This window comes from Hippopotamus amphibius, chromosome 6, assembly GCF_030028045.1.
Source record: "Hippopotamus amphibius kiboko isolate mHipAmp2 chromosome 6, mHipAmp2.hap2, whole genome shotgun sequence".
NCBI classification, from domain to species: domain Eukaryota; kingdom Metazoa; phylum Chordata; class Mammalia; order Artiodactyla; family Hippopotamidae; genus Hippopotamus; species Hippopotamus amphibius.
The window spans coordinates 160,437,709-160,450,803 of NC_080191.1; the positions used below are offsets into that span (position 1 = coordinate 160,437,709).

At 38.9% G+C, this 13,095-nt stretch overlaps 1 protein-coding gene across 2 annotated transcripts in view; it reads right to left on the minus strand.

Annotated features, from left to right (window-relative positions):
* LOC130855704 (peroxisomal bifunctional enzyme) overlaps positions 1-13,095 on the minus strand; it is a 54,297-nt gene that overhangs the window by 10,252 nt on the left and 30,950 nt on the right. The window contains exons 6-7 of one of the 2 annotated variants that reach the window (XM_057739631.1): positions 3,371-3,712; positions 702-791 (exon numbers count right to left, since the gene is read on the minus strand). In XM_057739631.1, the coding sequence (XP_057595614.1) occupies positions 702-791; positions 3,371-3,712 (432 nt within the window). The remainder of the gene's footprint in view (positions 1-701; positions 792-3,370; positions 3,713-13,095) is intronic. The other variant, XM_057739632.1, reaches the window with a different exon arrangement.

The following is a 13,095-nucleotide window of genomic DNA, read 5'->3' on the forward strand; positions in this document are numbered from 1 at the left end:
AAGATACATGTATATATAACTCCTCTATACTTCACATTGGCTAGCTTTGGGGAATTTTTTTTTTCAATTGAAGTTGAGTTGATTTACAATATTATATTAGTTTTAGGTGTACAACAGTGATTCAAAATTTTTATATATTATACTCCATTTAAAGTTATTATAAAATATTGGCTGTACTCCCTGTGCTGTGCAACATATCCTTGTAGCTTATTTATTTTACACATAGTAATTTGTGCCTCTTAATCCCCTGTGGGAATTGGTTTTGAATATAGAATGTTATCAATAATAATGTCATTGATTTAGTTTCTCTGGAATATATTTAATTTCTAACTTTATTAAATTATTTAATATTATATATATATTGTTATTTAAAACATTTAATTTCCCAAATTTACTAAGCATCTGCCTTTCACTCAGCAACAACAAGGCTGGGTAGCTCAGTGCTGTAGCAGCTTGTATCCTAAACTTTAGCCTGGGTAAATAGGAGGTAGAGTTGGGGGTTCAAAACCCTGGCGCCCTAGATTTCAGTCCCAAGCGCATACATAGAGATTACAATCTCACAGGGACAAGAAGGACTAATGAGAAGTTTATGTGCGAGTGCTTTATAAAGTATAATATGATGCAGGTGACGCCTCAGCACTGAACACAGCAGGAAAGGAAAGCCACCTGGTGAAGGTGGAGTGCAGCTCCTCAGCGCTCACCTCTCAGAGCTGAAGGACCTCTGGGGCTCCGAACAACGCAGGGTCCACACCACAGGTGGGCCAGACTAAGGCTTTTCAGAAGTGTCTCAGCTGAAATTTAAATCTTCTTCAGTTCTATAAACTGATACCTTTCATTTAGTCACTAAAACGAAATATACATGAAAACAATATCTATTTCTTGCAAAAACGTCTTAGCTGTTAACTTTTCTCCCAACCCTGTGATCTCAACGTTCTCAAGAACACAGGGCTGAAAGACCAAGCTTTTCACCGCTGGTAATTACGTTTTCATAGGCATATATATTGTATTTATGTTGAATGTGGTTTCTTACTTTCTCCTCATTAAACACACACACACAGGGACCGGGAGTCCTGCTCCTGTGCCAGGTCACTGCATGTAACTGCCATGGGATTAAATCCGGCCAAGAACCTCTTCTACTCAGAGAAGTAAATAAAGGGTAAGGCATGCTTTGACCACTGGTTCTGCAGTGTTTGCTCAAGGACAGCCTTCTGCCCTCCTGAGGGCCCTGAGACCGCAGGCGAGGTGGGAGAACATGGACTTGCAGGGGCGCGGACCTGATGTGAGAGCACAGGCTCCCGGAAGTGCACGTTTGGGCTCATCGGGGCTGGGGTTCTGCCAGGCGGCATAATGAAAGGACAGTGAGGCAGGGCGTTTGAAGACACTGGCAAGAGAGCAGCCGAAGGGACGACTGGAAATGAAAACGGAATAGAGAAGAGAGTAAAGATAAGAGGAGTTGGTCAAGTAACAGAGGTACTAGTTAGAATAACCGAAAAAGGGATGTGGAAAGATACAAGGCGGTGGTGAAAAACGGAGATTTCACATTTCAGAGGCAGAGAAATGTTTAGGGTGAAGACAAGACATACGGCGAGGCCTGACGTGTGGGTCACAGAAGTGAAGTGAAGTCAGTGTCACTGGATCTGAGGAGAAGGCACCCAGAAGCAACAGGGCTGCATGAGCTACCCCCACAGGGGTGAAGACCCTCAGGGTGGCAGCAGGGCTCGGGCCACGCGGGGAACTGCGAGCCAGGCACTAAAGCGAGGGCAAAGGCGGGGAGCGCCCACAGTAATGAGGAGGGATACAGTGGTAAGACCGGATGGCGGGACCGCGGGGGAGAGGGTCCTGAAAGGAGTGATGGTCTCCGAGGGGAACTGGGACGTGACAGTGAGGTCCGTGGAGGGTGGGAGAAGCAACCGCATTCTCTCAACAGGGCTGCGGGAGAGCCAGGTACCCAGGGTCGGCCAGGCTTCGGGCCAGAGACAGAGGAGGAGCCATGAGTCAAGCACATGAGGCTGTGGGCGTGGTCCAGAGGACACAGCTGAGGCGGGAGGCTGCGGCACAAAGACGCAGTGCGGAGCAGGATGCCCTAAATGTGAAGAAGGGGGAAACGACCAACTCTCTCCCTTTATTTTGATCCACGTTGTCTTCTACATAGTTTAAATATTTTTCAGAACAATGTGGGGTATACTTAAAAAAAAAAGCAACCTCAAACTTTTAAACATTCCACGCCAGACACAAACCTGAAGTCTTTTTTCAAAAGCCCACAATAAGGAAATAGGGAAATTCTCCAACAGTGGTTGACAAACACAACACTGATCAACTTAAAACTTTTACTATTAGTTTGTATTAATTATTCTTGGCTTGAAGGAATATAGGGAAGAAGAAACAGGTAAGTACATGACTAGAAACAAATACTGGTGTTGCTGAAAGAGTATAAAAAGGGACACTCATAGCTCTTTGTCACACTCTTTATCCATCTCCTTAAAAAAATCACAAGTGAACCGAGTCAGCGCTAGAAGGAACACAGTGTGTTTGTATTGAAGACACACCACTTTATTCCCAAACTCGACGGAGACGACAACAGACTGAGAAGATGCAGAGGGCCCTTCCCCTCCAAGCTGCATTGGTGCAGGAGAGCTGGGTGAGGGTTAAGAAAGCTGATGTTTTTAGCAAACTAAGGACCTCCTCCCCCAGAAGACTGTACACAAGCTAATACATATACCATTTCACTTCCCATCTCAGCGGATTTAGAATCCATCCAAGACCACTCTTGGGCCAAGACTAAGAGAAAGTGAAGTTTAGGAAAGTGGCCCAAAGAAGCCAAACACAGAGCTAGCTTCTGAGGCAAGAAGACATTTTGTTTGAGAAAATTTCAAGGGGAAAAAGTAGGGAAGCCACTTTTTCAGGGTTCAGATGAATTTGAGGACAGTGGTGTTGAACCAGGAAAACAGAGTGGATCCAAGGGCCAGAAAGACATACCTTCATTCCAAATCCCTAGCTTCGGGAGGGACAGGCCACACCTTGAAATGTGGTACACATAATAAGCATTGTTGGGAAACCCAGGAATGAGAGACATGGAAGAGGCAGAAATGAATTAAAAAAGGCCCAGAGTCTGTCGTCAGACAGACCTACAACAGACGACTTGGGTTTAACTAGCTCCCTGTGGAGAAGGTTAGTATTTCTAGGCCTCACATGTAAAGTAAAGATAGTTCATGGGCTGCGGTGAAAGTTAAGTTAGCTAAAACAAGTGAAATGTTGAGCAAAGAGCCTGGCACCTGGTCACTCTAAGCAAATGGTAGCACCTGGTCGCCCTAAGCAAATGGTAGCACTTTACATGTGCAGATTTGGGGTGTAACATTACCCATGATCTTACCGAGAACGCCAACAGAGGAGATGGGCTGTGCTGATGCTGTTTTCCAAGATGCTCCAGAGGGAGTGGACCACTTATTTGCGGCCCTCTCAGCCAAGAAAGCATACTGCAGGGCTCTAGCCTGCCCGGAGTTCTGAAGGTACATAAACAGCTCCTCCTCCTTCTTTATGCCCACCTCATAGGGATACTGGACAGCGGCCTGGACTGCACGGACACAAGTCTCCTGAGAAAGGCACCCAGGGTACTGTTTCCGCATCTTCAGAAGGGCTTCACTGAAAATGGTGTCCATGTTGGACAAGCTCTGAATCGGCCTGTTGCAGATTCTACGGGATTCCAGAGGTTGATCTGAAAGAAATAAGAAAGAAAATTTGGAAATGTTACCTATACCAAGGGAATATGTGTATATAATGATAATAACCTGTTCAAAATAGAAAATTAAATACTATTCATCAAGATATTCAATGTAACACTAATACCCAAATCTCTGACATCGTTGCAACTTAGTCCCATAAGATAGAATTTAGCAGATTCAAAGCAACTTCAAGTTACCTAATTGAGGCATAAAGGTTACATTTTCCTTTTACTTCAAGGCCAAGATAATATTATGATAGATTAATTATATTAATCTGCCAGTGAGCTTAAGGAAAACAATTCTGAGTTAATAATATTTTAGGTTCAAAATAATTTAAACTCCACTCTTAACAGTAATAGGAACTTTAAAATACCTAGAAAAGGAGAGAGTGTAATATCAGCACAAGGATAGACATACAAATCAATGGAGAGAATTGAGAGTTGAGAAATAAATCGTTATAATTATGGCAAACTGATTTTCAACACAGGTGCCAAAATAATTCAGTGAGAAAAAGGAGACTTTTTTGAAACAGATGATGCTGAGGACAACTGGATATCCACATGAAAACAAACAAAACAAGAAACTTAGATCCTTACCTAGCACCATATATGAAAATTAACTCAAAATGGATCATAATTCCAAATTGAAGAACTAAAACTATAAAAATTTCAAAAAAAGAAAAAAAAAGAATAATCTTTATGACCTTTGGTTAGGCAAAGTGTTCTTAGCACAATCCATGAAAGAAAACAATCAATACGTTGGAAGCCCGCACACCTAGAGCCTATGCTCTGAAACAAGAGAAGCCACTGTAATGAGAAGCCTGCACACCTCAACGGAGAGTAGCCCCCGCTTGCCACAACGAAGACCCAATGCAGCCAATAAATAAATAAATAAAGTTTAAAAAAAAAGAAAATGAAATGATAAACCATAGACAGGGAGAAAATATTTGTGTGGTAGGCAAAATAACATCCTCCCCAAATGTCTACTTCCTAATCCCCAGAACCTATGAATATATTACCTTACATGGCAAAGAGACTCTACAGATGCGATTAAGACTAAAGACCTTGAGATGTGAACATTACCCTGTATTAACCAGGGGGCCCAATCTAATTACATGAATCCTTAAAAGAGGCAAGCCTTTCCCAGCTGGAGTGAGAGAGGAAGAGTCAGAGAGATGCAACACGGGAAGGACTGGCTCCGTTGATGACAATCTGGCTTTGAAGATGGAAGAAGGGGGCCAAGAGCCAAGGAACGCAGTGACCTCTAGAAGCTAGGAACGGCCACCAGTTTACAACCAGCAGAAACATGGAGACTTTTGTCCTACAACACAAGTACTGAATTCTGCCAACAACTCAAATGAGCAGTAAAACAGATTCTCCCCTAGAGCTTCCAGAAAGCACTGCAGCTGCTGACACCTGGGTTTAGTCTAGTGAGACCCCTACCAGACTCCTGACCTACAGATCAGTAAGATATTACATTTGTGTTGTTTAAACTGCTAAGCTTGGGGGTACTTTGTTATCAAGCAATAGAAAATGAATATAATTTGCATATAAATTAATGAAGTTTTGTATCCAGAGTACATAAAGACCTCTTACTATTCAATAATAAGGCAAACAATTTAATTTTTTTCTATTTTCTTTTTTCTTTTTTTTCATCTTTATTGGAGTATAATTGCTTAACAATGTTGTGTTAGTTTCTGCTGTACAACAAAGTGAATCACCTATATGTATACATATATCCCCATATCCCCTCCCTCTTGAGCCTCCCTGTCACCCTCCCTGTCCCACTCCCTAGGTTGTCACAGAGCATGGAGCTGATCTCCCTGTGCTCTGCAGCAGCTTCCCACTAGCTATCTATTTTACATTTGGTAGTGTATGTATGTCAATGCCACTCTCTCTGTCCTAGCTTCCCCTTCCCGCCCTGTGTCCTCAAGTCTGCTCTCTAAGTCTGTGACTATTCCTGCCCTGCCACTAGGTTCATCAGTACCATTTTTCTAGATTCCATATATATGAATTAGCATACGGTATTTGTTTTTCTCTTTCTGACTAACTTCACTCTATATGACAGACTCTAGATCTATCCACCTCACTACAAATAACTCAATTTCATTCCTTTTTATGGCTTAGTAATATTCTATTGTATAGATGTGCCACATCTTTTTTTTCTTTTAAGAACTTTTATTGAGATACAGTTAACAGACAATAAACAGCATATATTTAGAGTGTACAATTTGGTATCCCAACCTCCCAATTCATTCCCCCCCAACCCTCCACACTTTCCCCACTTGGTGTCCACATGTTTGTTCTCTACATCTGTGTCTCTATTTCTGCCTTGCAAACCAGTTGATTTGTACCATTTTTCTATAGTCCACATATATATGTGTTAATATACGATATTTGTTTTTCTCTTTCTGAGTCATTCCCTCTGTATAACAGTCTCTAGGTCCATCCATGTCTCTACAAATGCCCCAGTTTGTCTACTAACTTTGGGTTTTGTTTGCTCTTCTTTCTCTAGTTTCTTTAGGTGTAAGTTTAGATTGTTTATTTGGGATTTTTCTTGTTTCTTGAGGTAGGATTGTATTGCTATAAACTTCCCTCTTAGAACTGCCTTTGCTGCATCCCATAGGTTTTGGATTGCTGTGTTTTCATTGTCATTTGTCTCTAGGTATTTTTTGATTTCCTCTTTGATTTCTTCAGTGATCTCTTGGTTATTTAGTAGCATATTGTTTAGCCTCCATGTGTCTGTGTTTTTTACAGGTTTTTTCCTGTAATTGATTTCTAATCTCATAGCATTGTGGTTGGAAAAGATGCTTGATACGATTTCAATTTCCTTGAATTTGCCAAGGCTTGATTTATGACCCAAAATGTGATCTATCCTGGAGAATGTTCCACGTGCATTTGAGAAGAACGTGTAATCTGCTGTTTTTGGATGTAATGTCCTATAGATATCTATTAAATCAAGCTGGTTTATTGTGTCATTTAAAGCTTGTGTTTCCTTATTAATTTTCTGTGTGGATGATCTGTCCATTGGTGTAAGTGGGGTGTTAAAGTCCCCTACTATGATTGAGTTACTGTCGATTTCCTCTTTCATAGTTGTTAGCATTTGCCTTATGTATTGAGGTGTTTCTATATTGGGTGCATATAGATTTATAATTGTTATCTCTTCTTCTTGGATTGATCCCTTGATCTTTATGTAGTGTCCTTTCTTGTCTCTTGTAACATTTTTTATTTTAAAGTCTATTTTATCTGATATGAGTATCGCTCCTCTAGCTTTCTTTTGATTTCCATTTGCATGGAATATCTTTTTCCATCCCCTCACTTTCAGTCTGTATGTGTCCCTAGGTCTGAAGTGAGTCTCTTGTAGGCAGCATATATATGGGTCTTGTTTTTGTACCCATTCGGCCAGTCTGTGTCTTTTGGTTGGGGCATTTAGTCCATTTACATTCAAGGTAATTATCGATATGGATGTTCCTATTATCATTTTCTTAATTGTTTTGTTTTTGTTTTCGTAGGTCCTTTTCTTGTCTTATGTTTCCCACTTAGAGAAGTTCCTTTAGCATTTGTTGTAGGGCTGGTTTGGTGGTGCTGAATTCTCTTAGCTGTTGCTTGTCTGTAAAGCTTTTGATTTCTCCATCAAATCTGAATGAGATCCTTGCTGGGTAGAGTATTCTTGGTTGTAGGTTCTTTCCTTTCATCACTTTAAATATATCGTGCCACTCCCTTCTGGCTTGCAGAGTTTCTGCTGAGAAATCAGCTGTTAACCTTATGGGAGTTCCCTTGTATGTTATTTGTCATTTTTCCCTTGTTGCTTTTAATAACTTTTCCCTGTCTTTAATTTTTGTCAATTTGACTAATAGGTGTCTTGGAATGTTTCTCCTTGGGTTTATCCTGCCTGGGACTCTCTGCACTTCCTGGACTTGGGTAGCTATTTCCTTTCCCATGTTAGGGAAATTTTCAACTATAATCTCTTCCAGTATTTTCTCAGGTCCTTTCTCTCTCTCTTCTCCTTCTAGGACCCCTATAATGCGAATGTTGGTGCATTTAACATTGTCCCAGAGGTCTCTTAGGCTGTCTTCAGTTCAACTGGAGAGACTGCGTGCCGCAAAATACAGAGCCCAGGTATACTGGAGCCCGTGCACCATAACTAGAGAGAAGCTTGTGCCCCGCAAGCTTCCCACATACCGCAATGAAGATCCCACATGCTGCAACTAAGACCCAACACAGCCTAAACAAATAAATAAATAAATAATATAATACAATTTTTTAAAAAGAGCTAATTTAAAAAAAAGAAGAAATGGTTTCCTAAGACATAAAGGACTCTCTTCTCTAACTCTGATAGACAATAAGATCTCTCTCTCATAGAAGGTCTGAAAAGGACTGAATAACTGCACTTTTCCAGGCTTGAGGGGGGGTCTTCAAAAAACTGGGGTAGGTAAAAAAGCAGCTCAGTTTAGACATATGCTCCGGCCTCCTGGGTATGGCAGTGTCACTCTGCTCTTGTGAAACATGTTTATATAAATGTTCACACAGAGTAAAAATAAATTACAAAGAGCAAAAGATAAAATGAAGAGAAAGACAGATGAAACCACTAAGATTTTTTTTTTAAGCCACAAAATCCAAATGAATAAACAGATTAAGGTCTTTGGGCAGAATAAGAATTGCTAAAAATGGCTAATACAGCCCAGTGCAGTCACAGTAACAGGACCAGGGTTCGCTACAGGGACAAAAACAGAGCACTGGGCTCCTGAGCTGAGGTTCCCACTTAGATGTCCTCCATGCCCATCTCTGACTAAAGCATATATTTTCACCTTCATGCCAAAATCATGCACATGGGAACAAGGAGTTCTTACTCAGTTTGGGAACAAGCAGGCTGCTGGCCAAATGCAAATAAAGAGCATTTTACAGGACCCTCCCCTCCCCAGTTCCGCCACAGCAACCTGGTTTGGCCAAGTGATTCTGAATTGCTCTGTTAATTGCTCTGCACTGCAGTAGTCTGAGAGGCTTCATGTAAGGAGAGCATTAAGATGCATGAAGCTAATTAACTTTCACAGTCAGCTCTCCAGGATGCGTATTGAGTTTGCAGAGAAGTTTGCAGCTACTTCCCAAATCACATTTTTAGATATATTTGTTAACCTCCTACAATCCCCTCCCACTTAACTGGCTCCAAAAGTGCTGACTGCAACACTGACCATTGGAAATTTCCTTCCTTCTCAACTTCTCTTTTGGATGTAGAAACTAAACTGAAGCGTTCTTAATCTTTTCCTTTAGTTATTTTTTAAAGTCAATATTTCAACAGTGGGTGTGGGGGTAGTGATGGGGGGGGTAAGAATAGGCTGAATTAATGGAATATTTTTACAAATGGAAAAAGAGAATTTGAAAATTTTACATGTACTTTTTAAATTGATATATAACACCTATAATAAAAGTCACCATTTTGAAGTTTGTAATTCAGGAGTTTTTAGTATAATCACAAGGTGTACAAGCATACATGTATGCTTTTTTACCATGCAGGACTGATTCACTACCGGTCTTTAAGACAGCAAGTAGTGTTTGCATGTAAAAAGTCAAAACTAGGAAAAATTATCTCCACTCTTATTCTTGTTCTCTGTACATTAGTGGTTCTCAAAATGTGGTCTCCAGAATACAGCATCAGTATTGCCTAGGAACTTGTTAGAAATGCCAGTTGGGCCCCATCCCAGATGTACTGAATCAGAAAGTAAGGAGTGGGGTCCTATAATCTATGTTTTAACAGACCTTTGAAGTGATTCTGATGTACAGTTTGAGAACCATCCCTCTAGATGAAGACAACTGCACTAGCTTCACATAACTATAGATTTTTAAGTGCACATATATTTAATATTAATATATTTTTAAGAATAAAAATATTTTATATGTATACATTCATATTTATAATATATTTATAATATCTATACTATTTGTTATATATTTACAATAAATATCTATTAAAAAACATAAACATACAATTTATAATAGATTTTTGTGAAGCCTGTTCTTCAAATCATCCATCAATTTTGTTCTGCCAAATAACCACATTCTAACAGCTATATTTAAAAGCAAACAAAGAAAAGAAAATAAAGGAAAGCAGTGAAATACAAAAAGAAAGGAAAAGCATAAGACCTTAAATGAAATGAAATGCAAAAAGAAGTAAGCTTAGCTAAACTACACATTTTGTAAGATAATAAATGTAAGTTTAGGTAAGATTCTCTGAGCTAGTCCTTCATTGATCTGCCCTAGTTCTCTACCTTGTATCTCTAGCATTTATCTATTACAAAGCACCAAGAAATCATAGGATTCTGAACAGTGGAACTCATTTTTTTTAAAAAGTAAAAGTACCGGAGTTTTCCTTGGGATTCTAAATCCTAAGCCTCAAAAGAGACACAGTGGAGCTGCCCAGGTTGTAGCAAGGACAAAAAACTGGAGCCCACAAGGTCTCAGAACAGGGTTTGAAAGAAACTAATTTTGTTGAAAATTTTCCTTTCATTGATGAAGAAAATAAGGCCCCCAAAGCTTATTTGTTACTGTTCATACAGGTATAAGTTGAAACTATCAATATAATCCAGCCTTCTGCCACCCTATCCTAAACCTATTTCCCTACCAGACTGTACCCCTTCCACACTGGCCAGGCATCCCTTTTTCCTTTGGGTAAAAGTAATGATTCTGTTAATAGGAAAAGATAAACATTTCTTTTTTATTTCAAAGGTCTTTACTACCTACCACCCAAATACAACCACTGTTAAAAATTTGTTATATCTCCTTGCAGTTTTTCTTCTGTATGTAAACATGCATATGAACACACACATTTCTGCAATTTTCTAGCTGTTGTTTTTTTCTGCTTAATATTACATATAAGCATTTTTCCAAGTTCTTCAATTTTCTTTAAAAATGGAAGTTTTAATGGCTGAAGAGGGTTGCTTCACTGAGATCTATCATCTTTTATGTAACTAATCCCTTAAAATTAGACATTTGAGTTGTTTCCAACATTTTACAATGTTGAATAAAGCTCAGCAAGTATCACTGTATACAAATCTTTGTGTACTTCTCTGATTATTTGCCTGTGATAAATGCCTGAGAATAAAAATACTAAGTCAAAATGTAGGAATAAGCTTCAATACATGATTGCCCAATTGCCCTCTAGACAGGCAGGATACACTACAAGCTGTTTAATAAGAGCTTTTTTAAATTAAATCTCAGCATATTTTTTCTATTCTTGCTTATTTGCTTGGTAAAAATTAGTGTCTTTCAAATCATGAATGGTTTTATATTAATCAAATTTAAAAAACATTTAAGAATTAAGCATATACTATATTTGCAGCTTATTGAAAGTTAAAAAAAAGAATTAGCATATACTACATATATACATGATCTAGCAATACTACTCTTAGGTACTACTGCTCAAGAGAAAGGGAAATATAATGTCTGAAAAGATGTGTATACACCCAAAGTGAAAACAACCTAAATAAATGTTCATCAGCGATAAATGAATAAACATATTGTGGTATATCCATACTATGGATTATTATTCAGTAATAAAAAAGAGTAAAATATTAATACATGAAAGAACATCATGAACCTCAAAAACATTATGCTGAGAAGCCAGACACAAAAGATTACAGGCTACATGAAATTCTAAAAAACAAAACTATAGTAACAGAAAACAGGCCGGTGGTTGTCTGTGGCCAAGGGCAGGGGAATGAATCTACTGGAAAGGGGCATGAGAATACTTTTTAGGGTTACAGAACTATACTTTGTGGCAGGGGTTACACAACTGTAAATGATTACAAACATTCATCCACCTCTACATTTAAAATGGGTGGGAGCGAGGCTCACAAGTGAGGGGATAGGACTTCGATGGTGGAGCAGTGGTTAAGAATCACCCTGCGAATGCAGGGGACAAGGGTTCGATTCCTGATTGGGGAAGATCCCACATGCCGAGGAGCAACTAAACCTGTGCACCACAACTACTGAAGCCCACGCACCTACAGCCCATGCTCTGCAACAGGAGAAGCCACTGCACTGAGAAGCCTGTGCACCACAACGAAGAGTAGCCCCCACTCGCCACAACTAGAGAAAGCCTGTGAGTAACAATGAAAACACAACTCGGCCAAAAATAAATAAATAAATATAAAAAAATTAAAAATTAAAATAAAATAAAACTCATAAAAAACAAAAAGAGGGAGGGAATATGTGTATACATATACCTGAATCACTTTGTTGTACAGCAGAAACTAACACAACATTGTAAAGCAATTATAATCCAATAAAGGTGTAAAATAAGGAAATAAGTAAATAAATAAAACTGGTGAACTTTATTGTGTGTAAATTATACCTCAAGCTGGAAAAATCAAAACAAAAGCAAAACTAATTTAAGAAATTCTAGGGGAAGAACAACTTATTTTCATTTTTATGTATTTTCTTTAAAGGTTTGTCTGTATTCATAATACTCTAGCTGTAAGTATAGAATATATGTAAATTTGTATTTAGACATTTTTATATCACAATTTTACATTTCTACAAAGTTTTCATGATTATAATTTTAAATAGTTATACATAATTGTCCAAAGCCCAGAACCATTCCCCTACTGTTAATAGGTAAACTACCAAATTTTAAAGCAAATGATTCCTCCTCAATATTTGGGTGCCACCAAGTGGACAAACCGTGTAATAGTACTGAGATAGAGCAGACTATTTCAATAACTTTTTTTAAATAACAATTTAATGTTTAAAATTTTAATGTAAAATTAATTTTAAACACAAAATAAATTTTAGTAATTAAAACAGATGATTTTATAAATGTACCAGACCAAGATCCTCATCTATCTCCTGAAGTAACTTAACTCTCAAATCTGAAGCTCCAGAAAACAAAGAAAAGAACTTCCTGTCAAAATCAGGTCCTTTACAAACTGAAACTACGGGTGTAAATGATACACATGAGTCTATCTTAAGCCCCAAACCAAAAACCATTGGGGGCCTCCAAATGCAAATGCCCTTTGCTATAGGCCAACTGACTTCTAACCAAATAAGTGCTCCCAGGAGGCACAGTGATGAAACTGTGCTGAAGATTATCTGAAAGCAGAGAAAGACAGCAGGAAACTGATTCCCCTCTGGCCAAAGCCTTGCTAACTTTCTTTAGAGTCACCAGTATTTTCTCCTCACAGTCCTTGGCCTTTCTAGTTCAAGCTTTTGCTATTGAAATGAAACAGTAACTGGATAGAGCCACAAAAAGAAAGATTATTTCAGGGAACTGTTTGGTCCCTGCCAGGGTGGACAAAAGAATGACCCTTTCAAAAGAAGCCTCTGAAGGACACCGAGCCATTACCTGCCACCGACCGGGGGGATGAACACTCTGCTCTGCCTGT